The 25,678-nt window shown below is 45.7% G+C and overlaps 1 protein-coding gene across 1 annotated transcript; it reads right to left on the bottom strand.

Annotated features, from left to right (window-relative positions):
• Positions 1–23,645: 23,645 nt before the first annotated feature.
• LOC119314459 (calcium-binding protein KIC-like) lies at positions 23,646–24,724 on the bottom strand. Its single transcript, XM_037589182.1, has one exon. The coding sequence runs from the start codon at positions 24,457–24,459 to the stop codon at positions 24,079–24,081; it is 381 nt and encodes a 126-aa protein (XP_037445079.1). The 5' UTR covers positions 24,460–24,724; the 3' UTR covers positions 23,646–24,078.
• Positions 24,725–25,678: the final 954 nt, after the last annotated feature.

Raw genomic sequence — 25,678 nt, 5'->3', positions numbered from 1 at the left:
ATCGTCGGTATCTCAATACCTAGTTCAATCTCGTTACCGGCAAGTCTCTTTACTCGTTCCGTAACACATCATCCTGCAACTAACTCATTAGTTGTAATGCTTGCAAGGCTTATAGTGATGTGCATTACCGAGTGGGCCCAGAGATACCTCTCCGACAATCGGAGTGACAAATCCTAATTTTGAAATACGCCAACCCAACAAGTACCTTCGGAGACACCTGTAGAGCACCTTTATAATCACCCAGTTACGTTGTGACGTTTGGTAGCACACAAAGTGTTCCTTCAGTAAACGGAAGTTGCATAATCTCATAGTCATAGGAACATGTATAAGTCATGAAGAAAGCAATAGCAACAAACTAAACGATGAAGTGCTATGCTAACGGAATGGGTCAAGTCAATCACATCATTATCCAGTGATGTGATCCCGTTAATCAAATGACAACTCATGTCTATGGCTAGGAAACTTAATCATCTTTGATTCAACGAGCTAGTCAAGTAGAGGCATACTAGTGACATACTGTTTGTCTATGTATTCACACATGTATTATGTTTCCGGTTAATACAATTCTAGCATGAATAATAAACATTTATCATGATATAAGGAAATAAATAATAACTTTATTATTGCCTCTAGGGCATATTTCCTTCAGTCTCCCACTTGCACTAGAGTCAATAATCTAGTTCACATTGCCATGTGATTTAACATCAATAGTTCACATCACCATGTGATTAACACCCATATATAGTTCACATCGTCATGTGACCAACACCCAAAGGGTTTACTAGATTTAATAATCTAGTTCACATCGCTATGCGATTAACGCCCAAAGAGTACTAAGGTGTGATCATGTTTTGCTTGTGAGAGGAGTTTAGTCAACGGGTCTGCCACATTCAGATCCGTAAGTATTTTGCAAATTTCTATGTCACCAATGCTCTGCACGGAGCTACTCTAGCTAATTGCTCCCACTTTCAATATGTATCCAGATTGAGACTTAGAGTCATCTGGATTAGTGTCAATACTTGCATCGATGTAACCCTTTACGACGAACCTTTTTGTCACCTCCATAATCGAGAAACATATCCTTATTCCACTAAAGATAATTTTGACCGCTGTCCAGTGATCTACTCCTAGATCACTATTGTACTCCCTTGCCAAAAACAGTGTAGGGTATACAATAGATCTGGTACACAGCATGACATACTTTATAGAACCTATGGCCAAGGCATAGGGAATGACTTTCATTCTCTTTCTATCTTCTGCCGTGGTCGGGTTTTGAGTCTTACTCAATTTCACACCTTGTAACACAGGCAAGAACTCCTTACTCAATTTCACACCTTGTAACACAGGCAAGAACTCCTTCTTTGACTGTTCCATTTTGAACTACTTAAAAATCTTGTCAAGGTATGTACTCATTGAAAAACCTACCAAGTGTCTTGATCTATCTCTATAGATCTTGATGCTCAATATGTAAGTAGCTTCACCGAGGTCTTTCTTTGAAAAATCCTTTCAAACATTCCTTTATGCTTTGTAGAATAATTCTACATTATCTCTGATCAACAATATGTCATTCACATATACTTATTAGAAATGCTGTAGTGCTCCCACTCACTTTCTTGTAAATACAGGCTTCACCACAAGTCTGTATAGAACTATATGCTTTGATCAACTTATCAAAGCGTATATTCCAACTCCGAGATGCTTGCACCAGTCCATAGATGGATCGCTGGAGCTTGCATATTTTGTTAGCACCTTTAGGATTGACCAAACTTTCTTGTTGCATCATATACAACTCTTCTTTAATAAATCCTATTAAGGAATGCAGTTTTGTTTATCCATTTGCCAGATTTCATATAATGCGGCAATTGCTAACATGATTCGGACAAACTTAAGCATAGATACGAGTGAGAAACTCTTCATCATAGTCAACACCTTGAACTTGTCGAAAACCCTTTTGTGACAATTCTAGCTTTGTAGATAGTAACACTACTATCAGCATCCGTCTTCCTCTTGAATATCCATTTAATCTCAATGGCTCACCGATCAATGGACAAGTCAATCAAAGTCCATACTTTGTTCTCATACATGGATCTCATCTCAGATTTCATGGCCTCAAGCCATTTCGTGGAATTTGGGCTCATCATCGCTTCCTCATAGTTCGTAGGCTCGTCATGGTCAAGTAACATGACCTCCAGAACAAGATTACCGTACCACTCTGGTGCGGATCTCACTCTAGTTTACCTACGAGGTTTGGTAGTAACTTGATCTGAAGTTACATGATCATCATCATTAGCTTCCTCACTAATTGGTGTAGTAGTCACAGGAACAGATTTCTATGATGAACTACTTTCCAATAAGGGAGCAGGTACAGTTACCTCATCAAGTTCTACTTTCCTCCCACTCACTTCTTTCGAGAGAAACTCCTTCTCTAGAAAGGATCCATTCTCAGCAATGAATATCTTGCTTTCGGATCTGTGATAGAAGGTGTACCCAACATTTTCTTTTGGGTATCCTATGAAGACGCACTTCTCCGATTTGGGTTTGAGCTTATCAAGTTGAAACTTTTTCACATAAGCATTGCAACCTCAAACTTTAAGAACCGACAGCTTAGGTTTCTTGCCAAACCATAGTTCATACGGTGTCGTCTCAACGGATTTAGATGGTGCCCTATTTAACGTGAATGTAGCTGTCTCTAATGCATAACCCCAAAACGATAGTGGTAATCGGTAAGAGACATCATAGATCGCACCATATCTAATAAAGCACGGTTACGATGTTCGGACACACCATTACACTGTGGCGTTCCAGGTGGCGTGAGTAGTGAAACTATTTCACATTGTTTTAACTAAAGGCCAAACTCATAACTCAAATATTTTACTTCCGCGATCATATCGTAGAAACTTTTATTTTTGTTACGATGATTCTCCACTTCACTCTGAAATTATTTGAACTTTTCAAATATTTTAGACTTATGTTTCATCAAGTAGATATACCCATATTTGCTCAAATCATCTGTGAAGGTCAGAAAATAACGATACCCGCTGCGAGCTTCAACATTCATCGGACCACATACATCTGTATGTATGATCTCCAACAAATCTGTTGCTCTCTCCATAGTACCGGAGAACGGCATTTTAGTCATCTTGCCCATGAGGCACGGCTCGCAAGTACCAAGTGATTCATAATCAAGCGGTTTCAAAAGTCCATCAGTATGGAGTTTCTTCATGCGCTTTACACCGATATGACCTAAACGGCAGTGGCACAAATAAGTTGCACTATCATTATTAACTTTGCATTTTTTTGGCTTCAATATTATGAATATGTGTATAACTACGATCGAGATCCAACGAACCATTTTCATTGGGTGTGTAACCATATAAGGTTTTATTCATGTAAACATAACAACAATTTATTCTCTTACTTAAATGAATAACCGTATTGCAATAAATATGATCAAATCATATTCATGCTCAACGCAAACACCAAATAACACTTATTTAGGTTCAACACTAATCCCGAAAGTATAGGGAGTGTGCGACGATGATCATATCAATCTTGGAACCACTTCCAACACACATAGTCACTTCACCCTTAACTAGTCTCTATTCATTCTGCAACTCCCGTTTTGAGTTACTACTCTTAGCAACTGAACCAGTATCAAATACTGAGGGGTTGCTATGAACACTAGTAAAATACACATCAATAATCTGTATATCAAATATACCTTTGTTCACTTTGCCATCCTTCTTATCCACCAAATACTTGGGGCAGTTCCGCTTCCAGTGACCAGTCCCTTTGCAATAGAAGCACTTAGTCTCAGGCTTAGGACCAGACTTTGGGCTTCTTCACTTGAGCAGCAACTTGCTTGGCGTTCTTCTTGAAGTTCCCCTTCTTCCCTTTGTCGTTTTCTTGGAACTAGTGGTCTCGTCAACCATCAACACTTGATGTTTTTCTTGATTTCTACCTTCGTTGATTTTAGCATCACGAAGAGCTTGGGAATTGTATCTGTTATCCCTTGCATATTATAGTTCATCACGAAGTTCTACTAACTTGGTGATGGTGACTAGAGAATTCTGTCAATCACTATCTTATCTGGAAGATTAACTCCCACTTGATTCAAGCGATTGTAGTACCCAGACAATCTGAGCACATGCTCCCTGGTTGAGCGATCACTACTAGGGAAAAGGCTAGGAGCAGCGCGGGTTTTAGGCCTATCAGCAGCGCGGGTACCCGCGCTACCAATAAGGCGCTACAACTAACGTATAGCAATAGCGCTGGTCCACCCGCGCTATTGCTACACAAGTGTTGCAGCAGCGCGCTTAAAGGAACCTCGCTGCTGCTAATAGCTATAGCGCGCTTCCCCTGTGCGCGCTACTGCTAACTTTTCTGCACTCGCTACTGCTAATTTTAGTATTTTTTTGTTTTTTTCGGCATATTTGTTTTGTATTTGAACAGGCTTTATAGAAGATTCTTTAGCACATACAAATGTCATCATGATACACATACAAATGCCTGCGAGACTAGAAATGTAATCATAGCATATACATACAAATAGTCTCGTCATAATCATCATCCAACACAAAGTGGTATCTTGTCATCATCTCGAAAATAGCGATACATGCAAGTCTCGAATACTTGCAACTACAACGTCATCCATCTAAGCAAAGGTATACACGAGAAGAGCTATCACTATGAGTGAGAGCGGAACTATGCAGTACATGAGATGGCGGTTACGAGTCCTCTCTCGCGCTAGTGTGAATCTCAAGTAATTAGCTTCTCCTTCTTGTCTGCTTTTGAAGCCTTTATGGCTGGCGTCCGAGAACCCATTCACTTGCGCCTGACACTCATGCCACTCGTTGTCCACCCCCGGAACCTTCCCTTTGTACACGACATAGCAGTTCCATCTCGCCATCAAGAAACTAGGTACCTGTTAGAGATGCATGTTCATGAAGAGGATGTACAATCATATATATGCAACAAAATATACTAGAGAACACCGAAAAAGAAAGGGTTAGCAACTAGACGCAACATACAGTACGCAAATTAATTAACTAGAGGTACGCAGGTCATCGCACGCAAACTAACAAAGTAGCGTTACGCAAGTTCGGCAGGGATCATGGACATCACAAAGTTGCATCACTACAAATAGTATACAAGTTCAACCGACACATATCATCATCATCGGCATCATAAATCACTAGAAGTTCCATCCTTCCATATCATCGAGGATGGATCCTAGCTTCTTGAACGGCGTGAGGTCTAGACATTGCATGCCTATGCGAGTTCGGACGTCAGCTCGCGATATAGGGCCGTGGTGGAACATCCCCTTCTCATCGACGACTTCTTTCATGATGATCATCGCAATGTCGCTTTGGATGTGAAAGAAGTCATCTCTAAGTTTATAATCCGCTTCTCCATGAGATTCTAGCCACTTGTGGATATGATCATCATTTCTGCTTCTCATGCGAAGCTTTTGGTGATCTGTGTTGAACTGATTCATGAGATGGAGGATGTACAATCCATCCTTCTTGCTTGGTTTTGGGACTTGGATGCAGGAGAAGTTAATTTTATGCGCGAAACCCATCTTCTTGTTCCTTTGTTTCCTGATCTGCATGTGGCCACCTCTAAAGCTGAAGCCTTGGAGAGCATCATCTAGAATATTCATTATGTGGGTGTAGTCTTTTTTTCTCGTAGTCTCTGGAAGGGTCAAAATACATGGCGTGGGAGACTTGCGGATAAAGAACGATAAGGACGGCACGCCCGTTGCTGCGGGGAAAAGACACCTCAAATTATTCCCCATAGAGAGAGAAGGAATGATTGAAATGTATGAAAGGGTTGTTCGAAACTGACTTACTTTGGATGATAAGGCACGAGGACAATTTCCCGGTCCTTATTCTGTACCATGAAGTTTTGGAGGTAGTCCCTAGCAGTTTCACGCTCAAAGTCGCCGAGACTCAAGAAAGACTCGTGCATGTAGTATGGATCCGCCACACAGATTTGCGAGACTTCTTCACTGTTCATGACAGAGCTCATATGTAGCACAAAAAGGCGGACGATTGTAAAATCGAGCCGCCTTGTCAGAAACATCTCAAAGATATGGTCAAACCGCAGGAAGAACACCTCCACGGGTCATGTCTCGACGTAGCACTTCCCCTCAGGCACACGAGCCGCGTATGTTGGATATCCTGGATCCTTTGAGGCTAGTAGGCTTTTCTCAGTCGACATCACATGGTCGTGCAGTCTCCTGAGATCCCCTAATAGTGCCTCCAGTGGTTTCGGCAGTAGCATCAGCTCGCCCGTGAGATGGAACATGGACGCACCTTTCACGGGTACATGCTCTTCAGAATGCATCGTTTGGCTGCTATGTGCTCTGGCTTGTTTGGAGGCAGCTATCTTCCCCGATCTCTTTCTCTCCTTTTTCTTGGGCACACCTTCTAGACCCTTCCTTAACCCCTGCCCCAGTGTTCCCGGGCTAAGTACTGTACGACCCTCGCGCTGGGATAGTTGAGTCTGTGTTGAGGCGGCATCTTCAGGCGTGTCCTGTGAGGATTTCATGAAGAGAGACTTTTTGCAATCCCTGCTACGACCTTCCTGCCCGGGCATATCATCCATATCCTCATTAGCAAGCTGATAGACCGATTCGTCATATGGTTGACTCATCAATTCTATGTCACAGTCATACGCGTTTGTATTGAGGAAATCCATAGGGTCGACCTCCGTCTCATCATCCATTCTCTGTTCTACAGGACAAATTACATCAGCCAGCACTATTGCACCCCCTTCATCATGTCGTCCGCCGCTCTCACCCGGCACTACAGGAGCTGGTAATTGCATAGGCAGGGTGGTGGTCTCCGCACATGCTTGTTGATGTGTGGTTATTGGTGTGCTCTCGGCCGGCTCCAGACGAATAAGATTCTTCGGCCATAGCAGCACCCAACCCTTGCAGCTTCCAATCCGTGGCGGGGTCTCGTCGTCCGCTCCCACATGCTGTACTGGAGGAGGCAAATCCTCGTGCCCCAATTTCACACTGGACAAGCTAACCCTGAAGTGCCCAGCAGGGATCGGCTGGTTGTGGAACGTGGGTTGCAAGGGGTCCATTATCATCCCCTTTCCCACGTCCACCTTATGGCCTTTGATCAAGTAGAGTATGGTGCACGAGGTTTCTTTCGCCTGCAAACACATATGTCTGTGGCGTAAAACATCCGAAAGGCAACAAAAATGGAATATTTTATATATATATATATATATATATATATATATATATGTTGGTGCGTTGGTGCGACATGTAATTACCGTGACGGCGTCGAGCTCAACCTAAGGCCCACCAAGTGCGCCAGAGACTGAGGACGGGCTGCTATGAGCGGGAGCGACTGCGAGAGGAGGCCCAGTTGCGTGAGCAAGTGATGGTGCGATGGTGTTGTTGTTCATGGAGTTGCTCCCAACGAAACTGGGCAACGGAAAATCATGTACCGTCTTGTCTGGATTTTCCTTCGTCCAGTTGATGATAACTGGAACCAAGTTAGTAGCAAAATCATTTCTGCAGGTAGTTACAGCTGCATTGACTGCCTGCTGTAGCAACTCATATTTGTCCTCGGCTGCTTTTTTCGCGTCCTCAGCTGCTTTTTTCTTGACCGCAAGCTTCACCTTCGCGTCGATGTCCGCCTGACTAAACTTCTTTTTCTGCTTCTTGGCCTCCGGGCCCTCGTTGTAAAACACCTTCCACGTGGCGCCATCTCCAGCGCCGTGCACACGACCATATTGCGGCCGCTGGCCCAAAGGGAGTCCCTTAAGTTCGTTCAAGGCCCGGTTGAGAGGGGTGTCACACTTGGGCCTCATCGAAGAAGTAGGGTTTTCGGCTGCAAGCTGGTGTTGCTTCTCCAGTAGTCTAATCAATTTCCTCGTGATCTTGTCCGTGTAAAAAACCTTTTTCTCCTTGTCCCACTTGTACCGGGCCCTAATGAAGTCATGCTCCAAGGGGTTGGTGAACTTCGCGAAGGGGTCTGGGAGACCCGTGGCTTCACGTTCCGCGTCCTCCTTATCCCATATGGGCCTTTTACCGAGGTAGCCACGGCTTCCGAGGCGATGCTTCCCCGTGTTCCTTTGCTGAAGTCTCTTGAATTTCGCAGCCTTAGCCTTGGCGTCCTCGGTAGCGCAAGTGTCCTTGAACTTTTCGAACTCCTCTTGCATAAGTGTCGGATTTTCCTCCAGAATCTTGGACAGGGGTTCCTCAGCCTCAATAGCTCGTTTCACCCTCGATTTCCAGGAGGCCAAATCATTGCTGAACATGCCCATGGCGTGATTGTTAATCTTTTTCATCTTCGGATCATCCCACGGTTGTTCTATGTTATCATCCCGATCGGGGAACTTGAATCTCTTGTGCAACTTCGTTAGGAGCAACTGCGTCAAATGTTCTTTACTCCTTAAGTCATCGTCATTGATGCTCGCGCATTCCCGTAGGATGCATCCTACTTGGTTCCCATAACACTTGCAAGGTTCTTCCGGCTCTAACGGCTCAAACTTGCCAGGTGCCATCTTTGTGATCACAAGTCGTCCAATCCCTAGTTTGTTAGGTTTTCGTATCCTCTGCTTCTTATGCCTCTTTTCGGTACTGGCATCGGCGCTGGTATCTTCCCCGGCGGTACCTTCCCCACCGGTCTCGGCGCCGCCATCGGTGCCGGCGCCGTCGGTGTCGGTGTCGGCGTCAGTACCATCATCGAGGCAGACCTGCAAACCTTGCTTAGCAGTCAAAAAGTCGAGGTAGTCTTGTTCACCCTCATAATCCATCTCGTCTGCATCTTGGTCAGAAGGCCTAGTTTCTTCGTTGTTCGACATGGTTCCTATGATTAAGTGTCCTCATTTATTTCTAAAAGTATGAATAAATGAGAAATGAGATAAAAAAGAAATCTATGCGCCAGCACTCGATATGCCAACTATGTAGCACAAATCATGCCTTTATTCACGGGAAATTTCGGCATGACCTTTGCTAAAAAAATGGACATATCGAGCGCCTGAAATTCACCGGAACGGAAATGAATCAACATTCCGGCGTAACATAGGCAACTCGGATCATTTACCAAAACATGACATGTCCAAAACATGACATATCCACATATCACATGTCCAGTTCAAATTTGGTGGTAAATTCAGCAAATTTTGAAACCTATCTAAATTCATAACTAAATAGATAACCTAATTAACATAACTAAAACCTAAGTAAATTAACCCTAGCTGGCAGAGAGAGAGGGGGTGGTTTACAGAGGGTGCAGGGCGAGGAGGCAGGCCCGACGACGACCGAGGTTGGGAGGGGAGGAAGCAGAGGAGGGAGGCGAGGGCCGACGGGTCGGGGGCGAGCGCCGGCGCCGGGGGAGAGCGCGCCTGGGTCGGGGGCGAGCGCGCCGGGGTCGGGCGCGGCGGGGTCGTGGGCGGCGGGGTCGGGGGCGAGCGCGCCGGGGTCGGGGGCGAGCGCGCCGAGGTCGGGGGCGGACGCGGCGGTGCGACGGGGCCGGGGAAGAGAGAGTGGGAATTTGGGGGAAAAGAGGCGGGATGAAGCAGGGAGAGGGAGAATTTTGGGTTAAGTGGACGTAGCAGTAGCACGTTTACACGAAACGCGGTACTACTACCTCGACTAGCTGTAGCGGTTTTCTGCAGAAACCGCTACTGCTACCTTGACTAGCTGTAGCGATTTTCTGCAGAAACCGCTACTGCTACCTTGACTAGTTGTAGCTCTTTTTCACTAAAGCGTTGCTGCTATAACCAGGTTCCCTTTTTTCTTTTCCTCAGCATAATAGGAACATATATATTGCATCATTGGACCCTTGCATAATAATGGCTAAGTGTGTATACAAAATAGGAACATATATATATTACATCATTGGACCCATGCATAATAATGGCTAATTAAGTGTGTATACAAAATAGGAACATATATATATATATATTACATCATTTGACCGATTCCTCAGCGCTGACGTTTTCGTTTTTGAGTCAGCTTCTTTCCCTTCTTGTTCGTCGAAGAATAATTGAGCCCCTCATTGTGACTTTGCCTTTTCCATGGAGTACGATTTTTCTTTGGTAATGTAGTATTGATTATTCTTTTGACGTATACTTCATCATCATCATTATCTTCCCTCATTGGGTTGCCGTACTGATCATAGTCTTCCTCGTTGGCGACTCCATCCATTCCAATGATGTTTCTTTTGCCTTTCCTCACGACAACACGACTGGGATTGCATGGGTCGGTTATGAAGAAGCATTGTGTCACGTGCTTAGCGTGTACCCATGGCTCGTTTTTTGCGATAGCGTTCACGGTAGCGCTCTTGGCGTCGGGTATAGTCATGGTAGTGAAAATCCGGCTTTCTCTTTCGACATTCTTAGCCCATCTGACACGGAACATCATCGTGTTGTGCAGTCCAGAGTAGTCAAGCTCCCAGATCTCCTCGACCCTTCCATAAAATCGTTCAGTTGCGCCGTTGTCGATGCCGGTCATGCATTCCATCGTCACCCCTGAGTTTTGATATTCATCACTGTCCATATCTTTGGCCTCCGTGTAGAACGTGTATCCATTGATATCATATGCCTGATAGGTTACGAGGTTGGGCGAGGGGCCATGTGCTAAGGCGTATATGAGCAATCCGTCCTTAGAGCCCTCCTCCGGGGGATTAGCAATAATATGCTCTTTGAACCAATGCAGGAAAGTGGAGTTGTGTTCTCTAGTAACTTTTGCGTCCGTCCTGCATACCCCCCGGTCACGATACTTCTTTGCGATAATTTCTTTGAGCAGTGCCACGAAAGGATCTACCTCGTCTAGGTGTTGTAGCACTACCAAGTTTGCTCTGTCAAAGTCGTTGCGTCGATCTGAGTATGCCACGTGCAGTTCCCTGCGACCGTTGCAGTGACCTTCTCCTTCGAGCCTCCCATCGTGCTTGTTAACGGGCAAACCAACACTAACACCAGGCGGCTGGTCTGCGCCATATAGAAAACTCTCACAGAAAAAGATGCACTCTTGTGTCAAATAGCCCTGGACGATACTTCCATCCGGACGGGACATGTTACGAACGAATCCTTTGATGATCCCATTCATCCTCTCAAACGGCATCATGTTGTGCAGGAATGACGGCCCCAGGTCTATTCTGTCATCCACAATATGGACACACAGATGCACCATCACGTCAAAGAACGCGGGCGGGAAGTACATCTCAAGCTCATTCAGTATCACAATGATCTCTTCCTGTAGCCTTCGGAGCTGCTTTACACTGATCGACTTTCGAGAGATGACGTCGAAAAAGTTGCAGAGACCAATAAGCGTGTCACGGACGTGCTTGTCCATTATCCCTCTAAGGGCAACAGGTAATATCTGCGTCATCATCACATGACAGTCATGAGACTTCATCCCGCTGAACCTTTTCTTGTCCGTGTCTAGATATCTACTTATCTTGCCACAGTAACCGGAACTAACTTTGACTCCGGTAAGGCACTTAAAGAATTGATTGATCTCAGCCTGACTTAAGGTGAAGCAAGAAGGGGGGCAATAATCCTCATTCTTTATTTTCTTGCCCTTCTTCTCCCGTGCCTCTGTCTCTGTCTCTGTCTCGTCTGACATTTTACGTGGCGGCATGTGCAGATCTTCCATGATTTCCAAATCTTGCAAGTCCTTTCTTGCCTTCGGCCCATCCTTGGTCTTATCCGGCATGTTCATCAGTGTTGCGAGCAAGCTCTCAAGGACATTCTTACAGATATGCATTTGATCAAGGCAATGAGGTGTATCGAGTTTGTGCCAGTACTCCAAGTCCCAGAACACAGACCTCGTCTTCCATACCTTCAACAGCGGCTCCGGCGCCTTTCTCATCGTCTTTCCCGGCGCGGGGCACTCCTTCCAGTTTTTCAACAGCTCATCGATTTCGGCACCGCTCCGCTTACGTGGAGGTCCTCGATGCTCAGCGTGACCATTGAATAGATCTCCACGGTTTCTCCACGGGTCGTCCTGTTCGAGCCATCTTTGATGCCCCATGTACACGATTTTCCCAGACCCGCCATCTTTCCTTGACGTTAGCTGCTGAGACGTCGTATCATCCATGCACCGCATGCATTCGCAATATCCATGGCACACCTGGCCTGCCACATATCCGTAACCAAGATAGTCGTGCACTGTCGTGATCAGCGCGGCTCTCATGTTGAAATACTCGCCTTTGCTGGCGTCCCATGTCTTGGCCGGTGTTTCCATAACGTGTCTAACTCCTCCTGAAGTAGCCCCAGATACAAATTAATATTATTTCCTGGTTGTTTCAGCCCTTGAATAAGCATGCTCATGTGAATGTACTTCGATTTCATGCACAACCAGGGGGGAGGTTGTACATCCATACAAACATGGGCCATGTGCTATGGTTGGTGCTCTGGTTGCCAAACGGATTCATGCCATCGGTACACGCACCGAGCACGATGTTCCTTGCATCACATTCAAAATACCGATAGAAGCTGTTCAACGCTCTCCACTGGCTTCCATCCTTGACGTGTCTCAGCTTCGGATAATCTCCATCGTCGGGCTTCTTCCTCTCCGCGTGCCAGCGCATTAGCTTTGCTTCCTTGGGATCTACAAAATACCTCTGGAGACGGGGAGTGATCGGTAAGTACCACACCACTTTCTGGGGACATCTCTTCCCGGCCTTCTTGTATCGAGAAGCATTGCACACCGGACAACTTGTTTTTTCCACGTGCTCCTTCTGATAAATTATGCAATCGTTGATGCATGCATGGTATCTAACGTGTGGCAGATCAAGAGGGCACATGATCTTCTTGGCCTCATCAACACTACTAGGACATAGATTACCCTCGGGAAGAACATCCTTTAGGTACTTGAGATGCTCATCGAGGCTAGTGTCGGTCCATTTGTTTTTAGCCTTCGTCTTCAGCACTTGGAGCATGAAACTCAAGCGGGTCACCTCAGGATTGCAACCATCATACAATGGAGTGGTCGAGTCTACCACCAGTTGCTCCAGCTTAGCCTCCTCTCTAGAAGCAGCTCTCTCAATACTCGTCTCCTTGCGAACCAATGCTTGAACATGAGGGTCCCGCACGATTGAACTTAGTACTGACGAACTCTGCTGCGTGGAGTCCATGTCGTTCTCTCCGCCGCCATGTCCGGCCTCTTCCCCGCCGCCATTATCGATCATCTCTTCGTCTTGCCCCGTGTCATCATTGCCTGCCCCGTCGGCATCCTCAACATCGTCATCCTCATCTTCATTTATCCACCGAGTATAGCCATCCATGAAACCAGTCATGAGCAGGTGCGCTTCGACACGACCATCGACATGGGGGTCAAGCCAAACTATTCCTTTGCATTTTCGACACGGACATAAAACCTCTGTCAGGTTATTTTCCTTCATGTCCTGCACCGCCGACCGCAACCACCTGTCCACCATCGTTCCACTGACCATCGTGAACTCTGCACGGTAATAATAAACAAATTGATTATAAAAATGCGTGCATTCATCAAAGTCATACAAAAATTCGGCATGACCTTCCTTAAAAGTAGGACATATATAGATCTAGAGTTTGCCCGGAATTCGCCGAAACGGAAATAAATCGACATTTCGGCAAAACATAGGCAACTCAAATGCACAATTTGGTGTCAACTCATGCCACACACACAATTTCCATAAAAATGTCACACACACATGCATAAACATATTTCCATTTTGCAAAAGCATGAAATATTAATCACACCTCTATCTCGAGATCGAGCACACAGTGGAGATGATGAAGTAGGGAGGTCAAAAGTGCACAAAGCTCTTCTTGACAAAGAAATATCTAGTTAGGGGGCAAATAGGTCACTTAACTAAATGCTACATCTACCTAGCTAGCTAATTTGGGAGGAGACAACTTCAACTAGTGGCGGGGGGGAGGAAAAAGAGAAAGGAGATGAATTAATGGAGGTGGTGTAGTTATAGCTAGGAGTAATGAAGAGAGAGAAAGGTAGGTAGAAGAGGGAGAGTAATGGGGGAGAAGTATTGAGGAAGAAGAAGAGTGAGAGAGGGAGGATGTGGGAGGGTAGGGGAAAGGGAGGAGAGGAGATGGGGAGGGGGAGGTGGAAAAGGTGGTGGGTCCTGCGTCTTAGCAGTAGCGCGGGAGAGAAAGCGCGCTGCTGCTAAGAGCGTAGCAACAACGCGCTTTCCTGTCACCGCTACTGCTAAACGGGCCAACCCTGTGCACATTTTCAAAATTAGCAGCAGCGAGGTGACAAAAAAGCGCGCTGCTACTATGGCATTAGCAGTAGCGCGCTCCCTGGCACCGCGCTACTGGTAAACTTATGTCGTTGTGTACTGTCGGTGGATTTTTGTAGCAGCGCGGTTTAAGCGTCACGCGCTACTGCTAAGTTTGCACCAGTAGCGAGCTTTCCGTAGCTGCGCTGCTACTACTTAGCAGTAGCGCCTGTTTTTATGCCGCGCTGCTGCTAAGATCCTATGTATAAGGTTTTCCCTAGTAGTGGATTCTCCTCCATATTTTAGCTATAGAACTTCTTGGAGACTTCATATCTCTCAACTCGGGTATTTGCTTGAAATATTAACTTCAACTCCTGGAACATCTCATATGGTCCATGACGTTCAAAACGTCTTTGAAGTCCCGATTCTAAGCCGTTAAGCATGGTGCACTAAACTATCAAGTAGTCATCATATTGAGCTAGCCAAACGTTCATAATGTCTGCATCTGCTCCTGCAATAGGTCTGTCACCTAGCGGTGCATCAAGAATATAATTCTTCTGTGCAGCAATGAGGATAAACCTCAGATCACGGATCCAATCCGCATCATTGCTACTAACATTTTTCAACTTAGTTTTCTCTAGGAACATATAGAAATTAAACGGGGAGCAATATCGCGAGCTATTGATCTACAACATAGATATGCTAATACTATCAGGACTAAGTTCATGATAAATTAAAGTTCAATTAATCATATTACTTAAGAACTCCCACTTAGACAGACATCCCTCTAATCTTCTAAGTGATCACATGATCCATATCAACTAAACCATGTCCGATCATCACGTGAGATGGAGTAGTTTCAATGGTGAACATCACTATGTTGATCATATCTACTATATGATTCACGCTCGACCTTTCGGTCTCCGTGTTCCGAGGCCATATCTGTTATATGCTAGGCTCGTCAAGTTTAACCTGAGTATTCTGCGTGTGCAACTGTTTTGCACCCGTTGTATTTGAACGTAGAGCCTATCACACTCGATCATCACGTGGTTTCTCAGCACGAAGAACTTTCGCAACGGTGCATACTCAGGGAGAACACTTATACCTTGATAATTTAGTGAGAGATTATCTTATAAAGCTACCGCCGAACTAAGCAAAATAAGATGTATAAAAGATAAACATCACATGCAATCATAATATGTGACATGATATGGCCATCATCATCTTGTGCCTTTGATCTCCATCTCTAACGCATCGTCATGATCTCCATCGTCACCGGCATGACACCATGATCTACATCATCTTGATCTATATCAATGTGTCGTCACATGGTCGTCTCGCCAACTATTGCTCTTGCAACTATTGCTATCGCACATCGATAAAGTAAAGCAATTATTTGGCGCTTGCATCTTATGCAATAAAAAGACAACCATAAGGCTTCTGTCAGTTGCCGATAACTTCAACAAAACATGATCATCTCATACAAGAACTTATATCTCATTACGTCTTGACCATATCACATCACAACATGCCCTGCAAAAACAAGTTAGACGTCCTCTACTTTGTTGTTGCAAATTTTACGTGGCTGCTACGGGCTTAGCAAGAACCGATCTTACCTACGCATCAAAACCACCACGATAGTTTGTCAAGTTGGTGTTGTTTTAACCCTCGCAAGGACCGGGCGTAGCCACACTCGGTTCAACTAAAGTTGGAGAAAGTGACACCCGCCAGCCACCTGTGTGCAAAGCACGTCGGTAGAACCAGTCTCGCGTAAGCATACGCGTAATGCCGGTCCGGGCCGCTTCATCCAACAATACCGCCGAACCAAAGTATGACATGCTAGTAAGCAGTATGACTTATATCGCCCACAACTCACTTGTGTTCTACTCGTGCAAATAACATCAACATATAAAACCTAGGCTCGGATGCCACTGTTGGGGAACGTAGTAATTTCAAAAATTTCCTACGCACACGTAAGATCATGGTGATGCATAGCAACGAGAGGGGAGAGTGTTGTCCACGTACCCTCATAGACCGAAAGCGGAAGCATTATGACAACGCGGTTGATGTAGTCGTACGTCTTCACGGCCCGACCGATCAAGCACCGAAACTACGGCACCTCCGAGTTCTTGCACACGTTCAGCTCGATGACGATCCCCGGACTCCAATCCAGCAAAGTGTCGGGGAAGAGTTCCGTCAGCACGACGGTGTGGTGACTATCTTGATGTTCTACCGTTGCAGGGCTTCGCCTAAGCACCGCTACAATATTATCGAGGATTATGGTGGAGGGGGGCACCGCACACAGCTAAGAGAACAATCACGAAGATCAACTTGTGTGTCTTTGGGGTGCCCCCTGCCACCGTATATAAAGGAGTGGAGGAGGGGAGGGCCGGCCCTCTCTATGGCGCGCCCTAGGGGAGTCCTACTCCCACCGGGAGTAGGATTCCCCCTTTCCTAGTACAACTAGGAGTCCTTCCAAGTAGTAGGAGTAGGAGACAAGGAAGGGGAAGAGGGAAGAGAAGGAAGGATGGGGCGCCGCCCCTCCCCCTAGTCCAATTCGGACTAGCCAATGGGGGGCGCGCGGCCTGCCTCTCCCTCTCCCCTAAAGCCCAATAAGGCCCATATACTTCTTCCCCCGTATTCCCGTAACTCCCCGGTACTCCGAAAAATACCCGAACCACTCGAAACCTTTCCGATGTCCGAATATAGTCGTCCAATATATCAATCTTTACGTCTCGTCCATTTCGAGACTCCTCGTCATGTCCCCGATCTCATCCGGGACTCCGAACTACCTTCGATACATCAAATCACATAAACTCATAATGAAACTGTCATCGTAACGTTAAGCGTGCGGACCCTACGGGTTTGAGAACAATGTAGACATGACCGAGACACGTCTCCGGTCAATAACCAATAGCGGAACCTGGATGCTCATATTGGCTCCCACATATTCTACGAAGATCTTTATCGGTCAAACTGCATAATAACATACATTGTTCCCTTTGTCATCGGTATGTTACTTGCCCAAGATTCGATCGTCGGTATCTCAATACCTAGTTCAATCTCGTTACCGGCAAGTCTCTTTACTCGTTCCGTAACACATCATCCCGCAACTAACTCATTAGTTGTAATGCTTGCAAGGCTTATAGTGATGTGCATTACCGAGTGGGCCCAGAGATACCTCTCCGACAATCGGAGTGACAAATCCTAATTTTGAAATACGCCAACCCAACAAGTACCTTCGGAGACACCTGTAGAGCACCTTTATAATCACCCAGTTACGTTGTGACGTTTGGTAGCACACAAAGTGTTCCTCCAGTAAACGGAAGTTGCATAATCTCATAGTCATAGGAACATGTATAAGTCATGAAGAAAGCAATAGCAACAAACTAAACGATGAAGTGCTATGCTAACGGAATGGGTCAAGTCAATCACATCATTATCCAATGATGTGATCCCGTTAATCAAATGACAACTCATGTCTATGGCTAGGAAACTTAACCATCTTTGATTCAACGAGCTAGTCAAGTAGAGGCGTACTAGTGACATACTGTTTGTCTATGTATTCACACATGTATTATGTTTCCGGTTAATACAATTCTAGCATGAATAATAAACATTTATCATGATATAAGGAAATAAATAATAACTTTATTATTGCCTCTAGGGCTTATTTCCTTCATCCCTCTCCTCCTCCTCCAACCTATATACACTAGGGGGTTTTGCTCTATTGGAACGCACAAGTTTTGGAGCCTCCTCTAGTTCTTCTAGTTCATGTTCTAGTTGGTTCTAGTTGACGAATTAGAGCGTGGCTAATCCTCTTGTCATCATGATTAGAAGCCCGGTGTGGTTCTAATCTCCTCCCTCTAATTCTCCGGCGATGATTAGCTCTGGATGGTGAAGCACTGCCGGATCATGAAGGCTACACGCATGCAACCAAGTAGAGAGGTCGTGCTTTCGGTCTTCGGTTCGAGGGATTGTTCGTGGGTGGTACAAGGGATCGTTCATCGACGGTTCGAGGGACTTCAAGTACGATCTTCACCGACACGTTCTTCCTTCGCTGCAACTCGGTGACGGTAATGATTGTGATCCCACCCGTTATGCATCTTCATATTGATCTTGTGCGACCGTAGGTGCGAATTTTTTTTCTACTATGTTTCCCAACACGAACTTGACATAGGAGGAGTATATAAAGAGAGATCAGAAGGACTTGGTATCACTAAAGAACTAGCTATCAACAAGGGAGCATGAAAGCTTGCTATCCATGTACGAGAAACATGACTTAGTTGCGAGATCTTATGGGTTTCAGTTCTAGCCTACCCCAACTTAATTGGGACTAAAGGCTTGTTGTTGTTTGTTTGGTTGTTTGCAACTATAAGGACCTTGTTTGCTCAAACTCTATAACCATAAGCTCAACTTACGATTGCTAAAGTAAGCAAAGTAAATCTTATTTGATAAGTCAGATGTTTAGAATAGTCTTAAAATAAGTTCACTAGCATGCAATAAAATGGGCAAGCATATTTAGATGAAGTTGTATCATACCATAATCCACGACAACACCAAACGCATTCCTCGTAGCTCCAATAGCACTAGCATAGCATCACTGAGCAGTACCAGTGATGCTGCAGCAACAACTGTAGAAGAATAAACGGCTAGCACAATATACTATATAAAGATAAATCATCAACCACCGGGTCTGAGTCTCTGGTCTCAACGCCACCGGGGTCTGAGAGCATCTCCAGCCGCCTCCTCAAGAAAGCCCCCGGGAGTACTTTTTCACCGCCGGCGGACGAAAAAGGTCTCACTCACGCCCCCACGAGCTCGTTTAACGCCGGATCTGGCCAAAAATAGAGCCGGCGACCCAACGCGAACCCAGGAAGCTGGGGCACCTGGGGGCTTAATTCGCCGTTTTACATGCGCTGACCCACCTGGAAGTGTCTCTCTCCTCTCTTGTCCCTTTCCCTCCCTGGCCCACCCACGTGCTCCCCTCCACACACCCATCCTCTCTCTCTCTTCTCCTTCTCTTGCCTCGCGGCGCCCGGCATGCCGCCGCCCTCGCATCGTCGCGCCAGGCACGCCGCCGCCCTCGCCTCGCCACACACAGCACCGGTGGAAATGGCGCACACGCCGCCCGCGCCCTGCTCTTCCTGCTCGCCGCTGCCACTCCTCCACGCTGGTGCGGCGCCCACACGGACGAGCTCGCGGTGCGGGGTGAGGGAGCGGGGACGAGCTCCAGGGCCGGGTCGGCCGCGTGCTGCAGGGGGCGGCTCGAGGGACCGGGCACGGGCGGCTCGATGATGGCCTCCAACCGCCCGCTTGCAGGCCACCTACGCGCTGAGCCGCGGCCAGCGCGGACAGGGACGAGGGGCTCCTCGACATCTTCTGCAAGGCCCTGGCCGGCGACCTGCCGTCGAGCCGCGCCATCACTTCCTGCACCTGCACTTCGAGTGCAATGTCCGCAGCGCGTCCGCGGACGCCAGCGACGCCAAGGAGTGCAACAACGGCAAGGCCGACGCCAACGGCACGTCGCCGCTGGCCGTGTGGAAGCAGTCGCCGGTCCCGTCCCCGCACTCCAGCGACGGCGCCGTGAAGGGCCGACTGACGTCGATGGTCCCGCAGGCAACCAAGATGGAGGAGGCCGGCGTGACGTTCAAGAGGAAGGCGACCCCGCGCGACAAGATGGCTGGGGCGCTGTATGAGATGAGGCGTGCGGGCGGACACGACGGCGGACGAGCTCCTCGCCGGCCCTGGCGCGGGGCGAACATGGCATTCGGCATGAAGGCGGTCAGGCGGACGAGCGAGTGAGGCGTGGACTGGGGGCTTTAACTACTGGCAAAATTCTCACCCAAAAGGCAAAATAGCACCGGCAAGTATTTATCCGGCGCAAAAATCACCCCTGAGGGACACAACGGATGGAGATGCTCTGAGTCCCTGGTTATTGTGTGGCCGAGCTCGGAGCCACCGGCCTCTCAAACCTGCTCCTGTGCGGTCTGTGGCTTGATTGTCTGCAGCTTGATGGGCGGCTTGAATAGCCACTCGAGGAACACATTTTTTGGTACAAGGTCACGTCATGTGTCTATTTTGGCTATTATATCGGCCGCTTGATTGTTATCGCGCCGGTTGTGGTGAAACTTGAAGCCATAAAAATGTGCAGACATCTGCATGACTACTATCCAGTATGCTGACATCCTCATGTCTTGGGCATCGAAGTCGCCTTTAATCTATGAGATCGTGATCGTGAGAATAGAATCACCTTGAACGTTTAGACATTGATTCTCCATCGACACAGACATCTGACCATGTAGCAATGCTTCATACTCTGCCGCGTTGTCAGGGTTTGTGTACATGATCTGCAACACGTGTTTCATCATGTCTTTGGTTGGTGAAATGAGGACGACACGAGCCCCCAGGCCGGCGACATCTTGGATCTGTTGAAGTACATGGCCCAATTTGTGTAGGTGGTATACTTTGTGGGGAGCTCAGCCTCCGTCCACTCCGCAACAAAATCAGCCAACACCTAGGATTTGATAGCCTGACGTGACAGGTAGATCTCAAAGGGAAGGAGCTACATGGCCCACTTTGCATTCCGGCCTATGGCATCCTGGTTATTGACAATGTCACCATGGAGAAATTGAGAAGCCACAGTAGGCACTCTTGAAAATAGTATCAAAGCATTCGAGATGCTATAAAAACTGCATATGCAATCATTTGATAATGAGGGTAATTGATTTACACATAGATAACACCTCAAAAACATAGTAGATCAACCTCTACACCTTGTAGGCGTGGTCGTCATCTTCTCATTCTACGACGAGCACAGCGCTGACCACCTGATTGGTGGCCGAGATATACAATAAGATCAGCTTGCTAACCAGTGTTGTAAGGATTAGGTTGCTTGCCGAGTAAAAATAAGAGTCGGGGCGGGTGAGGAATATAATATTTTTATACCTAATAATAAAGGGCTATTGCTTCCGGCGGTATGTCATGAAAATTGCCTCCAAAGTTGCAAAATATTACCCACCAATGCCACCTATAAGTGATAAAAAACGTTTTACACAGAGCAATCCCCCACCTGTGAGAAGATGCAGCATGCCGGATTGGGCCGGAACATGTCCAAGCGGCTTGTTTATAATTCTTTATTTTTCTTTACCATTTTCGTTTTTTTCTACTTTAAATAATTGGGGGCTTCAAAAAGGTCCCAAAAACAAAAAAAGAGATTTTTGAAATGAATTTTTAATAAATCATAAAGTGTTTGTGGATTCACAAAATGTTCACGATTTTGTAAAAAATGATTTCTTATTCAAAAAAATCAAAATTTTGAAAACAAATGTTCGGGAAATCAAAAAATGTTCACGATTCTTTAAAAAGTAGGTGTATTAAAAATATTAATGAAATTGAACAAAAAAGTGCCAATTCAAAAATGTTCATTAATGGAAAATATCCTAAAAATTCAAAAAAATCATAATTACAAAATCGTTTACTCATTCATTAAAATGGTCGCTGATTCAAAAAATTATCATGCATTTCCAAAAATGTTCATTAAATAATAAAAAGTGTTTGTGAATTTTAGAAATTGTTCCACCAATTTCCAAAAAATGTTTGTCAATACTGGAATTGTTCTCCGATACAAGAAAATTGATCAAAAAAATGTTCACAATTTTTAGAAATTTGCTAGTATAAAATGTTCATGAATTCAAAAAAATGTTATTGATTTTACAAAATGTTCAAAATTTTGTGAAAGCTTTCACGGATTTGAAAAATATTCATGATTACAAACAAGTTCATGACTTAAAAAAATGTTCATGATATCAACTTTGTTCATGATTTCACGAAATTGAGAGTGATAATGTATTTCGGTGATGCAGCAAAATGTGGTCAAGGACGTTTTACACACGGGAATCCGCAGCCTGGGCCGGCCTGTTCAGTAGATACCTCCTATACTGCGCTCTGCGTGCAGGAACAAGACGCAGCGCGCCTGATTGGGCCGGGCCATACACGGATGGCCTGTCTTCAAAATTTCGTTTTCTTAATTTTCTTTCATGTTTTCGTTTTTCTACTTTAATTAATTTTGGATTAAAAAATCCAAAAATAAAAAAGTTAATATTGAAATAAATCTTTTAATAAATTGTTAGATTTTAGGGATTCAAAAACTGTTCACAATTTTGTAAAAAAAATTGCTTATACAAAAAATTGTCATAATTTTGAAAAAAAATGTTTGAGAAATCAAAATATGTGCATGATTTTTCAAAAGTTTTGTGTATTAAAAATGTTATCGAAATTGAAATCATGAATTCAAAAAATGTTCATGAACGGAAACATATCGTAAAAATTCAAAAACTCCTCGTGACTTACAAAATAGTTTATTCATTCCATTATTCAGGAAATTGGTAATTGGGAGCTGCTCGGCCTGCTTGGGAGTAGCGACTAATCGGTGAATCGGCCAATTAACTGGATTAATCGATCGACCATTAATCGGTAAATTAAATAGGAACTCACCGACATATATCTAGTTTCTTTACGTATTGTACCAAACTCTCGTGCTCTCAGTTATGTAATATACCAAAATGTGCTACTATTTGGTTGAGCCCTAGCTATTGAGGAGCGAGAGGGGGATAGGAGGGTTTACGGGCCAAAAAATTTGGTTTTACTTGGCCACAAGTTAATAGGGCAGCAATGATTAATCGGCCTAACAACCGATTAATCGGTTTGACGGGCCAATTAATCGGTCTGACAAGTTAACACGATGAATATGTGCTATTCGATTCGGCCATCCTACGAGTAGCGATTAACTGATCCGTTAACTGATTAACCGGATGAATTCTTCAATAGTGATTGATTCATTCATAAAAAGTGTGCTGATTCAAGAAATGTTCATGTAATCAAAAAAATGTTCATGGATTTCAAAAATTATTCCCCTAATTTTAAAAAAAGTTAATCGAATTTAGAAATGTTCGCCGATTCAAGGAAATTGTTTAAAAATTGTTCACAATTTTAGAAAAATGTTTTGCAAATAGTATAAAATATTCATGAAATAAAAATTGCTCTTGGTTTTAGAAAATGTTCGGAAAATTGTAAAAGTGTTCACGAATTTGAAAAATGTTCATGATTTCAAATATGTTCATGAATTTTAAAATTTCTTCATGATTTAAAAAATTGTTCATGATTTCACGACATTGATGATTATAGTTTATCTCCAAAAACTTTTAGGGGATGGGCTAGGTCTAGTGTAGAGAAGGAAAAGTAAAAAGAAAAAAAATACTCGTCTACACCTTTTCAAGAGATCGGTTAGAGATGCTCTTACACCATACAAAGTAAGCAATGGGATCAGTGAAAACCAAACTGTTAGAAGATCAACAACCACATAGAGAGAACGTCATGATTTCCCAGATCCCAGACCCCGTAGAGAGAACCAAACGGAGTACTTATTGTTTTTGTCAGCTCCTGAATTACCCGGAAAACAAAAACAAATATATACTACATAGAAGCAGATTCCTCTGTTACATCATACATGAACAGAGGCAACATCTCGATCAACTTCCCTGAAAAAGATCACACACACGCTCCCGTATGATATCAACCACTGTCTCGAACCAAACAACTTGGCATGCTTCGGGTCCATATTGGAATATTCAGAAACGAAGGTCGAAGGTAGAAAAATGTGACCACGATCGAGCCAGGAGCGCGGGCTGAACTAAAAAGTCCATGCACGAGCTAAATTAACCAATAAAGCAATGCTCGAAGCCTCAAAGAGCATCACCATGTAAGTACGTACGAACACTCAAACAACAACGGCGACTACACGGCGGCGATACAACAAACATACAGTCAGTAGCGACGCAAGTAGTAGTACATAACAATCAAGATGGCTAGCTATGCAGGTGACGGCTCAGGCGGCCGGCGCGGGCGGCGGCGGCGGCGGCGGGAGCAGCTCGTCGGCGATGGCCTCCTCGAGCCAGCCCTCGGCGTCGGCCATGATGCCGGGGCTGAGCCGCACCATGAGCACGCAGAACTCCTGCTCGCTGAGCGCGCCGTCGCCGTCGTGGTCGCCCTCGCCCACCATCGCCCGCGCCTCCTCCGCCGTCATCCCCTCCACGCCCAGCACGGCCCCCGCGCTCCGCCGCAGGCTCTCGGCCGTGATGGCGCCCCGCGCCGGGTCCGCCAGCAGCCGGAACCCCGCCCGCAGCTCCGACAGCAGCCCCGCCGTGCCCAGCCGCCCCGCCATCACCGGCAGCAGGTCCTCGTACGCCCCCGCGCCCTCGTCCGCCATGCTCCGACGATCAAGAAATCAAGCGATGAAGAGCTGTCGCCGCTGTCGTTGTTTCTGTATCGACGGGGCGCAAGAAGCCGAGCGCTGGCTGGCCTCTTGTATAAAGCGGGGAGGGAGGGGGAGGTGAGGACGGATGATCATGATGGATAGGACGGTACGATCGAGAGGATGATGACGGCGACCCCATGTCGATCTCGGGGGAGAAGCTTCCGGGAAGCTGCGCGGGTGGGGAGGGGGAGATATCTGGACGGCCGGACGGCACCCGTGGTGGTGGTTGTACACACGAGGGGAAGGGGCGAGTGAGCTCTGAGCAGGCCACGGGATGATGTGACGGGGCTGGGACGGCGGAGGGAGGACCTGACGTGACGCTGGCCCGGTCGTGCGGTGCTTGTCGTCGGAGGAAGCTTCCTGGGAGGAGCCGGCCGGCCGGGTGTATAAAATGCTGGGTGGACCCTTTCATCATGCCTTTCGGTTATGAGCTCAGCCGGCTCGGTCCATCTGGGAGATCTGGGGGGTGGTTTATGGCAAATAGTAACGCTTTTTGGTGAAAAGGTTGTGCCCGACCTCTCCGTCGACGCAAGCAGCTATTCTGATGTAAGTTTTGATGAATTTTACAAAAAAATATGTACATGCAACACTTATGCAAAAAAAAAAATGCGTGGAGGACCAGATATATTATATAAATAAAATTTACTCATGTACAAAGCACTTTTAATAAACATAATCTTCTATATCTAAATAGTTAGCCCCACTAATATATTTCTCTCAACATGCAAGTGTGCCACCTCATCATTCAACATGCATAGAAAAAGACCCACCACGACATGCAACTATGCATATTAAAAATCCACTTCAACATGCAAACATGCATGCATGTAAAATTTCATTATATTATGTTATTTACATTTAATTCATATATACTTAAAAAACTATTATTTCAAATATTCATGTTCCAAAGATCGAAACCTCATTGAAATATTGCAAAATATTTCCGCAACAGCGTGCGGGGCATCATCTAGTAAAAGTAACATTGAAGTCCTCCGACCATCGTACGGCAACTTCCACCACCAAAATGAGCTGTCGATGCGTTGTTGTTGCCCGCTCCCATACTGGAGCTGGCTTGACCTTGTCGATAACAACCGGGAACTCTTCATCCACGTGCCCCTAAGGACCAGCGCCCTGAAACCGCAGTCGGTGTTGTTGAACCATTGAATCGATC

This window comes from Triticum dicoccoides, chromosome 6A (genome assembly GCF_002162155.2).
Source record: "Triticum dicoccoides isolate Atlit2015 ecotype Zavitan chromosome 6A, WEW_v2.0, whole genome shotgun sequence".
Classification (NCBI taxonomy): domain Eukaryota; kingdom Viridiplantae; phylum Streptophyta; class Magnoliopsida; order Poales; family Poaceae; genus Triticum; species Triticum dicoccoides.
This window is presented reverse-complemented; position numbering and strand designations above follow the sequence as displayed.